The sequence below is a fragment of the Bombina bombina genome, chromosome 1, assembly GCF_027579735.1.
Source record: "Bombina bombina isolate aBomBom1 chromosome 1, aBomBom1.pri, whole genome shotgun sequence".
In the NCBI taxonomy this organism is placed as follows: Eukaryota; Metazoa; Chordata; class Amphibia; order Anura; family Bombinatoridae; genus Bombina; species Bombina bombina.
The window spans coordinates 875,205,750-875,225,758 of record NC_069499.1 but is presented as its reverse complement, the minus strand read 5'-3'; the positions used below and the strand labels follow the sequence as shown (position 1 = coordinate 875,225,758).

General features: G+C 38.9%; 1 protein-coding gene across 1 annotated transcript in view; it reads right to left on the bottom strand.

Annotated features, from left to right (window-relative positions):
• Positions 1-20,009, bottom strand: part of LOC128661457 (capping protein, Arp2/3 and myosin-I linker protein 2-like) — a 334,672-nt gene that overhangs the window by 305,637 nt on the left and 9,026 nt on the right. Inside the window, exons 3-6 of the mRNA XM_053715711.1 lie at positions 3,678-3,806; positions 1,562-1,675; positions 1,149-1,324; positions 987-1,074 (exon numbers count right to left, since the gene is read on the bottom strand). Of these exons, the coding sequence (XP_053571686.1) occupies positions 987-1,074; positions 1,149-1,324; positions 1,562-1,675; positions 3,678-3,806 (507 nt within the window). The remainder of the gene's footprint in view (positions 1-986; positions 1,075-1,148; positions 1,325-1,561; positions 1,676-3,677; positions 3,807-20,009) is intronic.

Sequence of the window (20,009 nt, the reverse complement as noted above, 5' to 3'; positions counted from 1 at the left end):
TTTACAGGAAGTTTATTTAAATAATCATTTTGCATTTTGAGTAGTAGCATTTTTTTTCAGGGACTATAAAGTAAATATTTATTCAGAACTAACTGCAAGTTACAATAATTTTTTTAAAATTACATGCAAAGAGCAGAAGGGTTAGGTTACAAAGAATTATAGAAATAAGTCATATTCTGATTCTGCTTCCTGTTACACCTATTTGTCTTCCCATATACAATCTATACACACATGAGTTACACAGGGGACACGTGCATGAAAATCACTTCCATAAGTAGTTCATTTTTTAAAAGCCAAAAAAGTGAATGAATGGCCTCCATTCCAATCCATTTGTGTTTGCTGTTCAAAATATTTGTATTCACTTCAGGAGGTCTCTGGCTTTCTTTTCTATGGCATTTAAATCCATTAGAAGTGTGTCAGTTTCAACTAGTTAAATAGACACTGTATTGTAAAATGTTCTCTATAGTAAATGGTTTACAAATAGCAAATCCTTTTGTCTTTTTGAAATAGCTGTTTTTGCTTGTTGTAACCACAAATACTGAAAATCTAAATGCTGCAGCACTGGCTATAGAACAGCTACATAAACAAGAGGCAGCAGCAAAAATTAACCTCCCAGTGGGGGTGAGAGAGAGTGAGAGTGCCCAGCCCATTTGAAAGGGTGATCCTGCAACAAATCTGAATACAATTAACTCTTACTAGATACTTGTTCCATTGTTCCATTAAGTAACCCCATTGTAAATATTACATGACTGAAAAATCTGTTTTTCTTATACCCTGATTGGATAAACATGCAAAAATAGATATCATAAACAGGTTTTTCTCAGGCTTTTTTTTTCTGCAAACCTACACCATGTGGTATAATGTTGGGTTTGAAGTATTCCGTCTGCTGGTAAATCAATACATAGCATATAGGAAACTAATGAAGCTGAGGCTAAATAATTAATATAATAATAATTAAGATAGCAGTATATAAATATGCCATTTACCAGTTTGCTCTGAGCAGCAGTTAGATCCTCCAGGACAGCGTGAGTCATCTTGTCAGCAATTGCAGTAGTTATGGACAGTTTTATGTCACTAAGGAGAGATTACACACAGTGTTTATCACAAGACTGCATCTCTATTGGAATGTCAAAAGAACATTCTCATACCTGAGTTTATTTAAGATGTCCTGGACCACATTATCTAAACTGACTCCAAGCACCGTGTTCTTTTCTTGGTAAATCCTATCCGAAACAGACTTAGTCAGCTGTTCTTTAACTCCCTTTTTCTGTAGAATTTTGGGGCACAAGGTCCCTGCCGTATCCAGGATAAGCTGAGTAAACGTCTGAAAAAGAGCATACATTTTAGTTAATGAAAGAAAAATATTTTAGGCACTTTTACATTTTATGTAATTTTTCAGGTACTGTCACTAAAATTTAGTGCTTCTGGGATCAACGCTCTCTAATGCTACCGGAGCTACTGAAACAGCCATTACTTCTTCCCCCCTGCATTGACATTTTACTATACTTAGGGATCTGTGTCAAATGCAAAAAATGGGGAATTAAAAAAGTTGATTTCCCACCTGTATCTCATGGTGACAGGCATCAGATAGCTCTTCAATGGTCTCCTCCAATCTGTGCTGCAGTTTGCTGTTTTTGTAAGGTGAATGCCAGGCTTCATACAATACAGGCAAAACCTGTAAATGTATAGGGAATTCATATTATTATTGTTTGTAATGCACCAACAGATTATGCAGGTCTACAATAAATGAAGAAAAAACTGATATAGGATTATGTTCATTATACACACACACACCACAATATCAATTCACATGACAAACATTTGAAGACAAACACCTACTACCATACCTATACCTAAACACAATCTAATAAAAATGTAATATGAAAAGCATACATCAGTTGCAATACAACCATGATAATAAGCAATGCGTCAATTAACATAAATACAAATAAAGCACACACAGAGCACAGTAAAACAACCATAAAACATGCATTAACCACAGTATACACTATCACAATTAGAGAAGCGCAAAAACACAATACACATTAACAGGGCCAGCTCAAGATAATTCATTGCCTAGTCAAAGAATGAAATAAAGCCCCCTCACCCCAACTCTACAACCACTACAAAATAAACCCAACCATAACCTGTTTCAGAAATTTAAGTTCAGCTGATTCACACAAGTTTCACACAAGAACATGCTGATACCCAGCTGATGTACCCGATATGAGAGTAATATTCCTTAAAGGGACAGTCTACACCTTAGTCATCTTAAAGTCTTACTTTAGATTAAGCTGCAAAAATCCTCCTGGACCCTTTCTATATCATGCAGCAGTAACAGTAAAAGTAAAGTTATTTTAAAATGACTATTGATTCTGGTCACTTTGAAATGGCTGCCAAGCTCCGCCCACTGATGACACCATGATCTGGCCTGCATTAAAGGCTTTACTAGTTCCAAAAGACTCTGTAATTCACCAGACTGTCAATTAGGGATGGGTGAATGTTTCTAAAAATTCGAAATTTAAAACGAATTTTGATACATTCGTTTGTTCGAATCGAATTTTGAATGTTTATATAACATTCTAACAGTCTATTTTTGAATTTTCGTTTTCAAATTTTTCAATAAAATTAGAAAATATTCGTTCGAATAATAGAATGTTTAGCTATGTATTCATTCAATTTTGAAATGTAATATTAGAATTCGAATGTGACATTTAAATTCGAAATAGTATTTCTAGTCTACAACTGTGTTTAATAAATGTAATATTCGAATTTGAATGCTACATTCGAATTCGAATGTCACATTCAAAGTTGAAATAATATTTCTAGTCTAGTACTGTGTTTTAAATGTAATGTTCGAATTCGAATGTGACATTCAAATTTGAAATAGTAATTCTAGTCTAATACTGTGTTTTTTAAATGTAATATTCGATTTGAATGTGATATTCGATTCGAATGTGACATTCGAATTCAAAATAGTATTTCTAGTCTAATACTGTGTTTTATAAATTTAATATTCGAATTCGAATGTGACATTCTAATTTAAATGTCAAATTCAAATTCGAATGCGACATTCGAAAACTGTAAATAACATTCGAAAATCGAATTTTTAAGAATATTCGTTCTTATCAACATTCTATTATGTAAATCGAATTTCTACAAAAACATTCGTTCTAACATTCGAATTCGAATATAAACACATTCACCCATCCCTACTGTCAATGCTATTCAGCAGAGTGCATAGGTGCAGCCCAGATCGTGATGTCATCAGTGGGTGGAGCTTGGCAGCCATTTCAAAGTGACCAGAAACAATATTCATTTTAAAACAACTTTTTTTTTACTATTTTTGCTACTTGATATAGAAAGGGTGAAGGAGGATATTTGCAGCTTAATCTAAAGTAAGACTTTAAGATGACTAAGGTGTAGACTGTCCCTTTAAAAACACTATTAGCCAGAATATGTTCTTCCTATGTGCCCCCTGTCAAATGTTGTTTGGGCTCCATTGTCCCAGTGGATCCTATTATTAATCCAGCTATGAACAATAACTAGATACAATACATACACCCAATACAAACAACAACCATAACATACATCCTTTTCTTCTGTCTTTACCTTACCCAGTAAAGATCAAGTACTCATTCTTACATTTGTTATACACTAAGTTCTGTCTCACTTACACTGATAGTGAAGTTTGCATCTTTAACAGTTTCTTCTGCAAGCAGTAAGTCGGCATCAGCTTCTTTCCCTAAGAAGCCACTCAAAGCCTCAGTACGCTCCTGTATATTTGTGCACATCTCGTTTACCAGCTGATACAGCATATGAGATAAAAGAGGCAGTATAGAATATGAGAAAACAGGTATGTCAGCAAAAAATAAGGAAAGTTCAAAATAATATACAGTAGATTATGCCTAAAATCATATGGTAAAACAGGAGCAAAAGAAACTACAAATGTGAGAAATAAAAAAATAAGCTGGAAAACAAAATGTATTCTTACAGATAAATCCATTTTTTAATTACAACCATGTCTAGAACTGGTAGTGGTCTTATATCTTCTTGGGTTAAGTAGCAATCTCCCAGAATTATTTTTTCATACATAAAAAGAGATTGTGTATGATAGGCTGAGACTCTTATAGGTTTAGTTTGAGTGTGAAGAAATGGATTTAGCTCTAAGTAATTTTTTTTTCTTGCACACTCTAATAGACCTATAGTAAAGGGACACAATACCCATATGCTAAATCAATTGAAACTGATGAAGTATAAATGTAAAAAGACAGGAAAATATCACCTGAGAATCTCTATGTAAAAAAGGAAAATATTTTACCTCATCAGTGTAAGTGCTGTGTAAAACGTTATCTTTAAGTTACTGCCCAGCTGCAGGTAAAAAAAAAAAAAGAAAAAAAGGAAGAAATGAACAGCAGCCAATCAGCATCAGCAGTGCTAAGACCAAGAACTCTTTTACTGTGAGCTCATGAGATTTCACTTTAAGGCTGTGACACAATACAAGCGGAGCGACGCGCAGCATGTACATGCGGCTGTGTGCGCTCAGTGTGTCCTGCCTTTTCATCTCTGAGCACTCTGCTGCGTCAGGACGAGTAGCTGAGCGCTCAAAGATGAAATATTTGAACTTCAGAAGCGATGCAATGCGGAGCGAAGCAGCTGCTTCGCCTCGCGCCGCATCGCTTGCAGTGTGTCACAGCCTTAACTCTCATGAGATTTCATAGTAAACTTCCTTAAACTGAATAGAGAAATAACTTGAGTTTGCAGGAGGCTCGCTTCCTTGAAAGTCCCAGGAGAGGCTTACTGATTTGCTGCTTAAAGTCCTTTACAATGGGGTGTGAATACTTAGGACATTTTGAGGTGAATTATCTATCGGCTAGATTTAGAGTTTTGTCGGTAAAGACCCGCGTAGCTAACACAGCTTTTTTTCCTACCGCTGCTTCCAAACAACGCTGGTATTGAGAGTTGTCTGAGGGGCTGCGTTAGGCTCCAAAAAGGGAGCGTTGAGCCGATTTAACCGCCACTTCAACCCTCAATACCAGCGTTGCTTACGGTAGCGTTAAGCTGGCAAAACGTGCTCTTGCACGATATCCCCATAGGAAACAATGGGGCTGAGCTAGCTGAAAAAAAACCTAACACCTGCAAAAAAGCAGCGTTCAGCTCCTAACGCAGCCCCATTGTTTCCTATGGGGAAACACTTTTTAAGTCTGCACCTAACACCCTAACATGAACCCCGAGTCTAAACACCCCTAATATTACACTTATTAACCCCTAATCTGCCGCCCCCGCTATCGCTGACCCCTGCATATTATTATTAACCCCTAATCTTCCGCTCCGGACACCACCTCAACCTACATTATTCCCTATGAACCCCTAATCTGCTGCCCCTAACACCGCCGACCCCTATATTATATTTATTAACCACTAATCTGCCCCCCCAACGTTGCCGCTACCTAACTACACTTATTAACCCCTAATCTGCCGACCGGACCTCGCAGCCACTATAATAAATGTATTAACCCCTAAACCGCCACACTCCCGCCTTGCAAACACTATAATAAATACTATTAACCCCTAATCTGCCCTCCCTAACATCGCCGCCACCTACATACAATTATTAACCCCTAATCTCCCGTCCGCACCGTCGCCGCTACTATAATAAAGTTATTAACCCCTAAACATAACTCTAACCCTAACACCCCCTAACATAAATATAATTTATATTAAACAAAATAATATTCCTAAAATTAACTAAATTATTCCTATTTAAAACTAAATACTTACCTATAAAATAAACCCTAATATAGCTACAATATAATTAATAATTACATTGTAGCTATTTTAGGATTTATATTTATTTTTACAGTCAACTTTGTATTTATTTTAACTAGGTACAATAGCTATTAAATAGTTAATAACTATTTAATAGCTACCTAGTTAAAATAAATACAAAATTACATGTAAAATAAATCCTAACCTAAGTTACAATTAAACCTAAAACTACACTATCATTAAATTAATTAAATAAATTACCTACAATTACCTACAATTAAATACAATTAAATAAACTATTCTATAATACAAAAACAAACACTACATTACAAAAAATAAAAATATATTACAAGAATTTTAAACTAATTACACCTAATCTAAGCCCCCTAATAAAATTAAAAAAAAAAACAAAATAATAAAAGTCCCTACCCTATTCTACAGTACAAAGTAATCAGCTCTTTTACCAGCCCTTAAAAGGCTTTTTGCGGGGCATGCCCCAAAGTAATCAGCTCTTTTGCCTGTAAAATAAAATACACCCCCAACATTAAAACCCACCACCCACATACCCCTACTCTAACCCACCCAAACCCCCCTTAAATAAACCTAACACTACCCCCCTGAAGATCTCCCTACCTTGAGTCGTCTTCACCCAGCCAGGCCAAAGTCTTCATCCGATGGGGCAGAAGAGGACATCCAGACCGGCAGAAGTCTTCATCCTAGCCGGGCAGAAGAGGACATCCAGACCAGCAGACATCTTCATCCAAGCGGGATCTTCTATCTTCATCCATCCGGAGTGGAGCAGAGCCATCTTCTTCCCAGCCGACGCAGATCCATCCTCTTGAACCGACTAAGCACAATAGTAACAAGGGTAGAACACCCAATAGGGGGCGCTACGGCCTGCAAAGTATGCAATACCATATGTGCATATATATATAAATATTTATATGTGTATGTATGAAATCTCAGCACAGTGAAGATCTGGCAGAGCCAATATTGGATCAGTATCCACACACACATATATATATATATATATATACACGTAGGAGAGTACACACGACCGTAAAATTAATTTCTAATGCAGATCACCATATGCAGGGTATTAGATAGCACAACAGTATCATTACACAGTTAAATACCAGAGTCCAAAAATAGAAGATGGAATCAGACTCCAACAATGGTCAGATAGATTCCAAGGTGTATCAGTTCTGTACAATTCCAGGCCGCACTCAATCTTCACCCTCCAAAGGTCAGACAATCTAGAAAAAACAACAAGGAAAGAGGCGCCGTATGTGTGAATCTGCAACAACCAGTTCCAAAGATAAAGCAAGTGCAGGGTACTCACAACAATATGGGAAGGCACTCAGATGTGCCTATAGATGCAGGCTGGTATTTGCAGCAAACCAGCTGGCTGTACAGGGCACTTTAGAGTCCAAGGATGGAGATCTGTGTGTCTCAGCAGGCTGGGAATTAGGAATCCAGCAGTGTAGCGCACAGGGGCTAGGTGCAAACAAAAGCACACAACTGTGTGAATCTGTAAGATTACAATGATTAATCTAAACACCTGTGCAGGGTACTCACATTTGGTAGCGGCACTCAAATATGCCAGTGGAGGCGGGCTGGTTTTCACAGCAAACCAGCTAGCTGTGGAGGATGTATAACAGGATATTCCTGTGGAATATCCTTTTATACATCCTCCACAGCTAGGACTCTAAAGTGCCCTGTACAGCCAGCTGGTTTGCTGCAAATACCAGCCTGCATCTATAGGCACATCTGAGTGCCTTCCCATATTGTTGTGAGTACCCTGCACTTGCTTTATCTTTGGAACTGGTTGTTGCAGATTCACACATATGGCGCCTCTTTCCTTGTTGTTTTTTCTCTTGAACCGACGCCTACTCGCCGAATGAAGGTTCCTTTAAATGACGTCATCTAAGATGGCGTCCCTCGAATTCAGATTGGCTGATAGGATTCTATCAGCCAATCGGGATTAAAGTAGGAAAAATCTGATTGGCTGATTGATTCAGCCAATCAGATTCAAGTTCAATACGATTGGCTGATCCAATCAGCGAATCGTATTGAACTCGCATTCTATTGGCCAATAATAATATTATTACATTTTTAATATTTATTATAGTGTTTGCAAGGCGGGAGTGCGGCGGTTTAGGGGTTAATACATTTATTATAGTGGCAACGAGGTCCGGTCGGCAGATTAGGGGCTAATAAGTGTAGTTAGGTAGCGGCGACGTTGGGGGGGCAGATTAGGGGTTAATAAATAGAATATAGGGGTCGGCGATGTTAGGGGTTCATAAGTATAACGTAGGTGGCGGCGATGTCCGGTCGGCAGATTAGGGGTTAAAATTTTTTATTAGAGTGGCGGCGATGTGGGGGGGCCTCGGTTTAGGGGTACATAGGTAGTTTATGGGTGTTGGTGTACTTTAGAGCACAGTAGTTAAGAGCTTTATATTCACACGTTAGCCCATAAAGCTCTTAACTACTGACTTTTTTCTGCGGCTGGAGTCTTGTCGGTAGAGGGTCTACCCCTCACTTTTCCCAAGACTCCAAATACCAGCGTTAGGCAGATCCCATTGTAAAGATAGGATACGCAATTGGCGTAAGTGGATCTGCGGTAGCCTGGAATCGCGGTAGGGAAGTGAGCGTTAGACCCTTTCCTGCCTGACTCTAAATACCAGCGGGCGGCCAAAAGCAGCGTTAGGACCCCTTAACGCTGCTTTTGACGGCAAACACAGAACTCTAAATCTAGGCGTTTATTTTTTACATAGAGCTGTTCAGGTTATATTTTCTAGTCAGCTTTTTACAGCTATGCTGCATCACTTTAAAGTGTTTCAACATTTGGGTATCATGGCTCTTTAAAGAATGTTGTATATTATATGGCAAGAATGAGGCAAACATATTACCTCGGTTAGCCTATGGAAGTGTTGTTTGTGATGAAGTAAGTACACAGTCATTTTCCTACATCAGAATAAAGAACACACGCCTAGATTTAGAGTTCTGTGTTAGCCGTCAAAACCAGCGTTAGGGGGTCCTAACGCTGGTTTTTACCGCCCGCTGGTATTTAGAGTCAGTCAGGAAAGGGTCTAACGCTCACTTTCCAGCCGCGACTTTTCCATACCGCAGATCCCCCTACGCCAATTGCGTATCCTATCTTTCAATGGGATCTTTCTAACGCCGGTATTTAGAGTCTTGGCTGAAGTGAGCGTTAGAAATCTAACGACAAGACTCCAGCCGCAGAGAAAAGCCAGCAGTTTCTGGGCTAACACCGGTTCATAAGGCTATTAACTACTGTGCTATAAAGTACACTAACACCCATAAACTACCTATGTACCCCTAAACCGAGGCCCCCCCACATCGCCGCCACTTTTATTAACCCCTAATCTGCCGACCGCACACCGCCACCACCTACATTATCCCTATGTACCCCTAATCTGCTGCCCCTAACACCGCTGACACCTAAATAATATTTATTAACCCCTAATCTGCCTCCCCCAACGTCGCCGCTACCTACCTACAATTATTAACCCCTAATCTGCCAACCGGACCTCGCCGCTACTCTAATAAATGTATTAACCCCTAAAGCTAAGTCTAACCCTAACTCTAACACCCCCCTAAATTAAATATAATTTAAATCTAACGAAATAAAATAAATCTTATTAAATAAATTAATCCTATTTAAAGCTAAATACTTACCTGTAAAATAAACCCTAATATAGCTACAATATATATAATAATTATATTGTAGCTATTTTAGGATTAATATTTATTTTACAGGCAACTTTGTATTTATTTTAACCAGGTACAATAGCTATTAAATAGTTAATAACTATTTAATAGCTACCTAGTTAAAATAATTACAAAATTACCTGTAAAATAAATCCTAACCTAAGTTACAATTAAACCTAACACTACACTATCAATAAATAAATTAAATAAACAACCTACAATTACCTACAATTATATCAACTAAACTAAATTCCAAAAAAAACAAACACTAAATTACAAAAAATAAAAAAAGATTACAAGAATTTTAAACTAATTACACCTACTCTAAGCCCCCTAAAAAAATAACAAAGCCCCCCAAAATAAAAAAAATGCCCTACCCTATTCTAAAATAAAAATTGTAAAGCTCTTTTACCTTACCAGCCCTTAAAAGGGCCTTTTGCGGGGCATGCCCCAAAGAATTCTGTTCTTTTGCCTGAAAAAAAAACATACAATACCCCCCCCAACATTACAACCCACCACCCACATACCCCTAATCTAACCCAAACCCCCCTTAAATAAACCTAACACTAAGCCCCTGAAGATCTCCCTACCTTGTCTTCACCACGCCCGGTATCACCGATCCGTCCAGAAGAGGGTCCGAAGTCTTCATCGTATCCGGCAAGAAGAGCTCCTCCAGAGGGTCCAAAGTCTTCCTCCTATCCGGGCAGAAGAGGACATCCGGACCGGCAGACATCTTCATCCAAGCGGCATCTTCCATCTTCTTCCATCCGGCGCGGAGTGGGTCCATCTTCAAGCAGCCGACACGGAGCCATCCTTCTTCACTGACGGACTAACGACAAATGAAGGTTCCTTTAAGGGACGTCATCCAAGATGGCGTCCCTCGAATTCCGATTGGATGATAGAATCCTATTAAGGATTGGCTGATAGGATTCTATCTGCCAATCGGAATTAAGGTAGGAAAAATCTGATTGGCTGATTGAATCAGCCAATCAGATTCAAGTTCAATCCGATTGGCTGATCCAATCAGCCAATCAGATTGAGCTCGTATTCTATTGGCTGTTCCGATCAGCCAATAGAATGCAAGCTCAATCTGATTGGCTGATCCAATCAGCCAATCGGATTGAACTTGAATCTGATTGGCTGATTCAATCAGCCAATCAGATTTTTCCTACCTTAATTCCGATTGGCTGATAGAATCCTATCAGCCAATCGGAATTCGAGGGACGCCATCTTGGATGACGTCCCTTAAAGGAACCTTCATTCGTCGTTAGTCCGTCGGTGAAGAAGGATGGCTCTGCGTCGGCTGCTTGAAGATGGACCCGCTCCGCGCCGGATGGAAGAAGATAGAAGATGCCGCTTGGATGAAGATGTCTGCCGGTCCGAATGTCCTCTTCTGCCCAGATAGTAGGAAGACTTTGGATCCTCTGGAGGAGCTCTTCTTGCCGGATACGATGAAGACTTCGGACCCTCTTCTGGACGGATCGGTTATACCCGGCGTGGTGAAGACAAGGTAGGGAGATCTTCAGGGGCTTAGTGTTAGGTTTATTTAAGGGGGGTTTGGGTTAGATTAGGGGTATGTGGGTGGTGGGTTGTAATGTTGGGGGGGGTATTGTATGTTTTTTTTTCAGGTAAAAGAGCAGAATTCTTTGGGGCATGGCCCGCAAAGGCCCTTTTAAGGGCTGGAAAGGTAAAAGAGCTGTTAAATTTTTATTTTAGAATAGGGTAGGGCATTTTTTTATTTTGGGGGGCTTTGTTATTTTTTTAGGGGGCTTAGAGTAGGTGTAATTAGTTTAAAATTCTTGTAATCTTTTTTTATTTTTTGTAATTTAGTGTTTGGGTTTTTTTGTAATTTAGAGGGTTTTTTTTTTGTAATTTAGTTTAGTTGATATAATTGTAGGTAATTGTAGGTAGTTTATTTAATTTATTTATTGATAGTGTAGTGTTAGGTTTAATTGTAACTTAGGTTAGGATTTATTTTACAGGTAATTTTGTAATTATTTTAACTAGGTAACTATTAAATAGTTATTAACTATTTAATAGCTATTGTACCTGGTTAAAATAAATACAAAGTTGCCTGTAAAATAAATATTAATCCTAAAATAGCTACAATATAATTCTTATTTATATTGTAGCTATATTAAGGTTTATTTTACATGTAAGTATTTAGCTTTAAATAGGATTAATTTATTTAATAAGAATTATTTTATTTCGTTAGAATAAAATTATATTTAACTTAGGGGGGTGTTAGTGTTAGGGTTAGACTTAGCTTTAGGGGTTAATACATTTATTAGAGTAGTGGTGAGGTCCAGTCGGCAGATTAGGGGTTAATAAGTGTAGTTAGGTAGCAGCGTCTTTGGGGGCGGCAGATTAGGGGTTAATAAATATAATATAGGGGCTGGCGGTGTTAGGGGCAGCAGATTAGGGGTACATAGGGATAACTAAGGTTGCGGCGGTGTCCGGAGCGGCAGATTAGGGGTTAATAATATAATGCAGGGGTCAGCGATAGCGGGGGCAGCAGATTAGGGGTTAATAAGTGTAAGGTTAGTAGTGTTTAGACTCGGAGTACATGTTAGGGTGAAAACAATGGGGCTGCGTTAGGAGCTGAACACTGTTTTTTTGCATGTGTTAGGTTTTTTTTCAGCTCAAACTGCCCCATTGTTTCCTATGGGGGAATCGTGCACGAGCACGTTTTTTAAGCTGGCCGCGTCCGTAAGCACCGCTGGTATTTAGAGTTGCAGTGGCGGTAAATATGCCTGTATGCTCCCTTTTTGGAGCCTAACGCAGCCCTTCTGTGAACTCTAAATACCAGCTGTATTTAAAAGGTGCGGGGGAAAAAAATACACACGTAGCTAACGCACCTCTTTGGCCGCAGAACTCTAAATCTAGCTGATAGTACTTAAAGGGACATTAAACACGTTGATATGGTAATATAAATTTATTTTGCCCCCTTTTCCTGTAATTCCATTCTAAAATTGTGAGCTTTTCAGTTCCTGTTAGAAGTGGAAATGTAGAACACTGTTATAGTCCACACAGCCATTGGCTGCACACTCTAGTGACCTATTTATAACTGTCTCTAATTGGCCACAGCAGAGACGGTAACCTAAGTTACAATATGGCAGCTCCCATTGTTTTATATGCACTAAAATTTACACTTATTTTGTCAATATTTAAACAGCTAATGGAACCATAAAAATACATATACCTGTTATTCTCAGATAAATCTTTTCTTTGAAAGCATAATTCTATCTAGCATTTATTTAGTGTTTAATGCCCTATTAAGAATGTTGACAACATGAAGACATGGAAGCTAAGGACTCCTTTGGTGCTGATATCTGTCTATACAGTAAATACATTATGTAGGAGATTGACTTATTTATGGCAATCACCAACCAATGACAAGTGCATGAGACCCCTCTTTCTAAATTTATGCCCTCTGTGGGCTAGATTACAAGTGGAGCGCAAAATTATTGTGGGATCACAATTATTAACAAGTCATTTCAAGTGGATAGTTATTCCTATCGCGAACTCACAGTAGCAATTATCGCACATAAAATTAACCAGAGATTAGGGGGGGTAGTTATCAAGCCGTCAACCTCAAATACGCTGCGTATTCCGCAGCGTATTTGTGGTGAGGCTGATACGCCTTAGTTATCAAAGGCTCGAGACCGGCAAAAGTAGAATTTTGTGACGTCAGCTTCGATCCGCCGGACTCAGTCCGACACAGATCGATTCTTACGTCACTCCAGATGTTCCGCACACAAGTGCGGCACATTCTCACTACTTTTGCTAGCTATCAAAAAACTAGCAGGTACGCTCGGCACTTTTACGGCCCAGCGTACCTGGTTTTCAAAGCGCCAGCCTGGAGGCGGCGGATCCCATAGGAATCAATGGGAGTCTGACCATAGCGAAAGTACAAGTTCGCTGCTGACAGACATCCCATTGATTTCTATGGGAGCTGTCTACACCTAACACCCTAACATGTACCCCGAGTCTAAACACCACTAATCTGACCCCCCCTACACCGCCGCAACTAAATAAAGTTATTACCCCCTAAACCGCCGCTCCCGGAGCCCACCGCAAGCTACTCTATACATATTAACCCCTAAACCGCCGCTCCCGGAGCCCACCGCAACTATAATAAATGTATTAACCCCTAACCCGCCGCTCCCTGAACCCGCCGCAACCTATATTAAATGTATTAACCCCTATCCTGCCCCCCCTACACCGTCGCCACCTATAATACATTTATTAACCCCTAATCTGCCCCCCCTACACCGTCGCCACCTATAATAAATTTATTAACCCCTATCCTGCCCCCCACTACGCCGCCGCCACTGTAATAAAATGATTAACCCCTAAACCTAACCCTAACCCTAACGCCCCTAACTTAAATATTAATTAAATAAATCTAAATAAATTAACTCTTATTAACTAAATGAATCCTATTTAAAACTAAATACTTACCTTTAAAATAAACCCTAATATAGCTACAATATAAATAATAATTATATTCTAGCTATCTTAGGATTTATTTTTATTTTACAGGTACCTTTCAATTTATTTTAACCATGCACAATAGCTATTAAATAGTTATTAACTATTTAATAGCTTACCTAGCTAAAATAAAGAGAAATGTACCTGTGAAATAAATCCTAACCTAAGTTACAATTACACCTAACACTACACTATACTTTAATAAATTATTCCTATTTAAAAATAAATACTTACCTGTAAAATAAACCCTAAGATAGCTACAATGTAATTAATAATTATATTCTAGCTATCTTAGGATTTATATTTATTTTACAGGTAACTTTGTATTTATTTTAGCTAGTTAGAATAGTTATTAAATAGTTATTAACTATTTAATAACTACCTAGCTAAAAGAAATACAAAATTACCTGTAAAATAAATCCTAACTTAAGTTACAATTAAACCTAATACTACACTATCATTAAATTAACTAAATAAACTACCTACAAAGAACTACAATGAAATACAATTACATAAACTAACTAAAGTACAAAAAATAAAAAAAGCTAAGTTACAAAAAATAAAAAATTAAGTTACAAACATGTTAAAAATATTACAACAATTTTAAGCTACTTACACCTAATCTAAGCCCCCTAATAAAATAACAAACCCCCCCAAAATAAAAAAAAAACCCTACCCTATTCTAAATTACATAAATTTCAAAGCTCTTTTACCTTACCAGCCCTTAAAAGGGCCATTTGTGGGGGCATGCCCCAAAAAGTTCAGCTCTTTTGCCTGTAAAATAAAAATACAACCCCCCCCCCAACATTAAAACCCACCACCCACATACCCCTAATCTAACCCAAACCCCCCTTACAAAAACCTAACACTAATCCCCTGAAGATCATCCTACCTTGAGTCGTCTTCACTCAGCCGAGCCACCGATGGAACTGAAGAGGACATCCGGAGCGGAAGAAGTTAATCCTCCAAGCGGCGCTGAAGAAATCTTCCATCCGATGAAGTCATCATCCAGGCGGCGCTGAAGAAGTCTTCGATCCGGCCGATGTCATCTTCAAAGAGGCGCTGAAGAGGTCTTCTATCCGGGCGAAGTCATCTTCCAAGCCGGGTCTTCAATCTTCCTTCCGCCGACGCGGAACCACCTTCTTCACCGATGGACTACGACGAATGACGGCTCCTTTAAGGGACGTCATCCAAGATGGCGTCCCCTCAATTCCGATTGGCTGATAGGATTCTATCAGCCAATCGGAATTAAGGTAGGAAAATCTGATTGGCTGATGGAATCAGCCAATCAGATTCAAGTTCAATCCGATTGGCTGATCCAATCAGCCAATCAGATTGAGCTCGCATTCTATTGGCTGATCGGAACAGCCAATAGAATGCGAGCTCAATCTGATTGGCTGATTCCATCAGCCAATCAGATTTTCCTACCTTAATTCCGATTGGCTGATAGAATCCTATCAGCCAATCGGAATTGAGGGGACGCCATCTTGGATGACGTCCCTTAAAGGAGCCGTCATTCGTCGTAGTCCGTCGGTGAAGAAGGTGGTTCCGCGTCGGCGGAAGGAAGATTGAAGACCCGGCTTGGAAGATGACTTCGCCCGGATAGAAGACCTCTTCAGCGCCTCTTTGAAGATGACATCGGCCGGATCGAAGACTTCTTCAGCGCCGCCTGGATGATGACTTCATCGGATGGAAGATTTCTTCAGCGCCGCTTGGAGGATTAACTTCTTCCGCTCCGGATGTCCTCTTCAGTTCCATCGGTGGCTCGGCTGAGTGAAGACGACTCAAGGTAGGATGATCTTCAGGGGATTAGTGTTAGGTTTTTGTAAGGGGGGTTTGGGTTAGATTAGGGGTATGTGGGTGGTGGGTTTTAATGTTGGGGGGGGTTGTATTTTTATTTTACAGGCAAAAGAGCTGAACTTTTTGGGGCATGCCCCCACAAATGGCCCTTTTAAGGGCTGGTAAGGTAAAAGAGCTTTGAAATTTATGTAATTTAGAATAGGGTAGGGATTTTTTTTATTTTGGGGGGGTTTGTTATTTTATTAGGGGGCTTAGATTAGGTGTAAGTAGCTTAAAATTGTTGTAATATTTTTAACATGTTTGTAACTTAATTTTTTATTTTTTGTAACTTAGCTTTTTTTATTTTTTGTACTTTAGTTAGTTTATGTAATTGTATTTCATTGTAGTTCTTTGTAGGTAGTTTATTTAGTTAATTTAATGATAGTGTAGTATTAGGTTTAATTGTAACTTAAGTTAGGATTTATTTTACAGGTAATTTTGTATTTCTTTTAGCTAGGTAGTTATTAAATAGTTAATAACTATTTAATAACTATTCTAACTAGCTAAAATAAATACAAAGTTACCTGTAAAATAAATATAAATCCTAAGATAGCTAGAATATAATTATTAATTACATTGTAGCTATCTCAGGGTTTATTTTACAGGTAAGTATTTATTTTTAAATAGGAATAATTTATTAAAGTATAGTGTAGTGTTAGGTGTAATTGTAACTTAGGTTAGGATTTATTTCACAGGTACATTTCTCTTTATTTTAGCTAGGTAAGCTATTAAATAGTTAATAACTATTTAATAGTTATTGTACATGGTTAAAATAAATTGAAAGGTACCTGTAAAATAAAAATAAATCCTAAGATAGCTAGAATATAATTATTATTTATATTGTAGCTATATTAGGGTTTATTTTAAAGGTAAGTATTTAGTTTTAAATAGGATTCATTTAGTTAATAAGAGTTAATTTATTTAGATTTATTTAATTAATATTTAAGTTAGGGGGGCGTTATGGTTAGGGTTAGACTTAGGTTTAGGGGTTAATCATTTTATTACAGTGGCGGCGGCGTAGTGGGGGGCAGGATAGGGGTTAATAAATTTATTATAGGTTGCGGCGGGTTCATGGAGCGGCGGTTTAGGGGTTAAACTATTTATTTAGTTGCGGAGAGGTGCGGGATCAGCAGGATAGGGGTTAATAATTTTATAATAGAGGGCGACGGTATAGGGGGGCAGGATAGGGGTTACTAGGTATAATGTAGGTGGCAGCGGTGTCCGGGAGCGGCGGTTTAGGGGTTAATACATTTATAAGACTTGCGGCGGGGTCTAGGAGCGGCGGTTTAGGGGTTAGTAACTTTATTTAGTTGCGGGGGCCTCCGGGGGCGCCGGTATAGGGGGTAGAACAGTGTAGTTTAGTGTGAGTGCTTAGTGACAGGCTAGCAATAAAGCTGGGAAAAAGCCGAAGGGCAGCGAGATCGGATGAGTGATAACTGTCACAGTCCGCTGCTCATCGCCCCGCGGCTTTTTGACAGCTTTATTTGATAACTTAGGCGAACGTATTCAAGGTCCGCGGCGGCGAAGGTAGGCGAGCTTAGGCGGACGTATTGGGCCGGCGAAGCCAGAAAAGTAGACGGCTTGATAAGTAGCCCCCTAGATCTCTGGTTCATTTTCTAAAAGTACCCCAAATTCCCTGAAAATAGAGGGCATTGTAGTTTTCAATTACATTTTTTTTTTAGCTTTTTTTAAATTAAAAACAACTGCACTAGGCACTTTACATTGCATTCTATGGGAACTGTGTGTTGCAGTCGCATTCATTCTGAAATACTGCTATTCACATTTAGCATAAATACATAGAAGGTGTATAGAAAATAACTTGATTTGTAAATTTGTAAATGTTGTGCTCCATTGGCTTAGCGCTTAAAGGGGCAGTAAACCTAGAAAATAAAGTTATATAATTCTGCACATAGTGCAGAATTATATAACATTATATAAGTGCTAGCTTTATATAACATAATATTGCTGCTGTCAGACAGAACAGGAGCGAGCTACATTGAGTGTAATGGTGTGGTCGGGCCGGGCTGTGACTAGACAGCTGCCCAGATGCGCTCTGAGGGAAAACCAGACCCGCTCAGTAGAGCACAGAGGGCGGGTCTGAAAACCCCTCTTTTTTTAATAAAAATTCCCAGGCGATATTATGTTATTTAAAGCTAGCACTAATATAATGTTATATAATTCTGCACTATGTGCAGAATTATATAACATTATTTTCTAGGTTTACTGCTCCATTAAGGTACATTAAAGTCATAAATACACATTCATGATTTAGACAGAGCAAACAACTTTCCAATTTACTTCTATTATTTAATTTGCTTCCTTCTCTTGTCATCCTTTGCTGAAATGTTTATCTAGGTAAGCTCAGGAGCAGCAAAGTACCTAGGTTCTAGATGCTGATTTGTGGCTGCATATACAGTATATACCGATTGTCATTGGCTCGACCTATGGCCTCTAGTTATTAAGGTCTGTCGGACCTGATCTGACAGTGCGGATCAGGTCCGACAGACCTCGCTGAATACAGCGAGCAATACGCTCGCCGTATTCAGCATTGCACCAGCAGCTCTTGTGAGCTGCTGGTGCAACGCCGCCCCCTGCAGACTCGCGGCCAATGGGCCGCAAGCAGGGGGGTGTCAATCAACCCGATTGTACTCGATCGGGTGGATTTCCGACGATGTCTTTGTGACTGCTGCTTCATAACTGCTGTTTCGGAGCTTGATACATATGCCCCCATGTGTTCCGTTAGAAACCAGTAGTGCATTGCTGCTCCTTCAACAAATGATACCAAGAGAATGAAACAAATTTGATAATAGAAGTAAACTGGAAAGTTGTTTAAAATTGTATGTTCTACCTAAATCAGGAAAGAAAATTTTTGGGTTTCATGTCCCTTTAAGCTTTCTGACGGAAAAGAATCGATCTGCGCTATCCTACATAAATATTTTCGCACATAATATACATTAATCATAGACTTCAAAAAACAGTGCAACACTGTAAGTGGTATTTATTGTGCTCCAGTGATACAGCTTGCATTTCTGCACTTCACAAGCAGTTGCTTTTGTCAAACTTGATTAACACTTTTTTTCTCTTGCAGGACTGGTGCAAACACCCTCTTTATGGTAGATATGAGCCACCACTATAATGTCACGTTGAAAGCCATAGAAATGTAACACTGGGTAAAATAATAATTATTGAGAAAGCAGACGTCTTGCTTTCTACCATCTTTGAACCCTGAGATGATTCCAAACTACATTTCAACTGAATAACCTGACATCAACTGTAAAGACAACTGGGTTTCAAAAAATAAATTCCCCTTTATTATCTGCTTTTAATGAACAACTAATGAAAGGAGAAATACATTTTACCCATATTGTGGTCTGTGGTTCTCAACCAAAGTGACCTCAAGGCCCGGTAAATTTTAGCTGGACATGTCCAGGGCCCGGTAGTTTATATATATATATATATATATATATAGTAAGCATCAGGGATTTGCCATATCAGTAACTAAGCAGTTCAGTGTAGGTTTAGTGGGGGCCCTGGAGTGTGGGGGTCCTGCTGAGGGTCTGTCGCTGTGAGGGCCATGGAGTGTGAGGTCTGGCCCTGGAGGTTGGGGGCCCTTTCTTTGGCCCTTAATGTTGGGGGTCCTGGCTCTGGAGGTTGATGGGCCTGTTGGGGTTAGAGCAGGGAGGCTACCATGTTCATTTGCATACATTTGAATACATTTGGGTCAGTGCGAGACAGTTTTCCTGGGGCCTTGATTGGTCTCAGTCTGCCCCTTGTGTGCAGTGGGGTAAGAGTGTGCAGTGGGGGCATGACAGGTCAGGGCCCACCAGCAGGGCCATCATGGCCCGGTACTGGGCCACGGCCCGGCTGTTGAGAAACCACTCTAAAATGTAACAACACAAAGATGCAACATATAAAGGTTTCCTTCTAGAATAATAACTCTTTACTGATAACAAAAACAGGATTTTTGAATTATTTTAGAAGATTTTAAAAGTTGTTTTTTTATCTTATTTTAAAGTTATGGTATTTAGGACTGTGAACAATACTCAAAGATGAGGCATATAAATAATGTAGAAACTGTTCAAATGAGGGATAAAAAAAACGATACACCTTTTTTAGGTAAGTATATATAGAGATTAGGTAAGTATACTGTATATTTGGTTTTATGTGGCTAT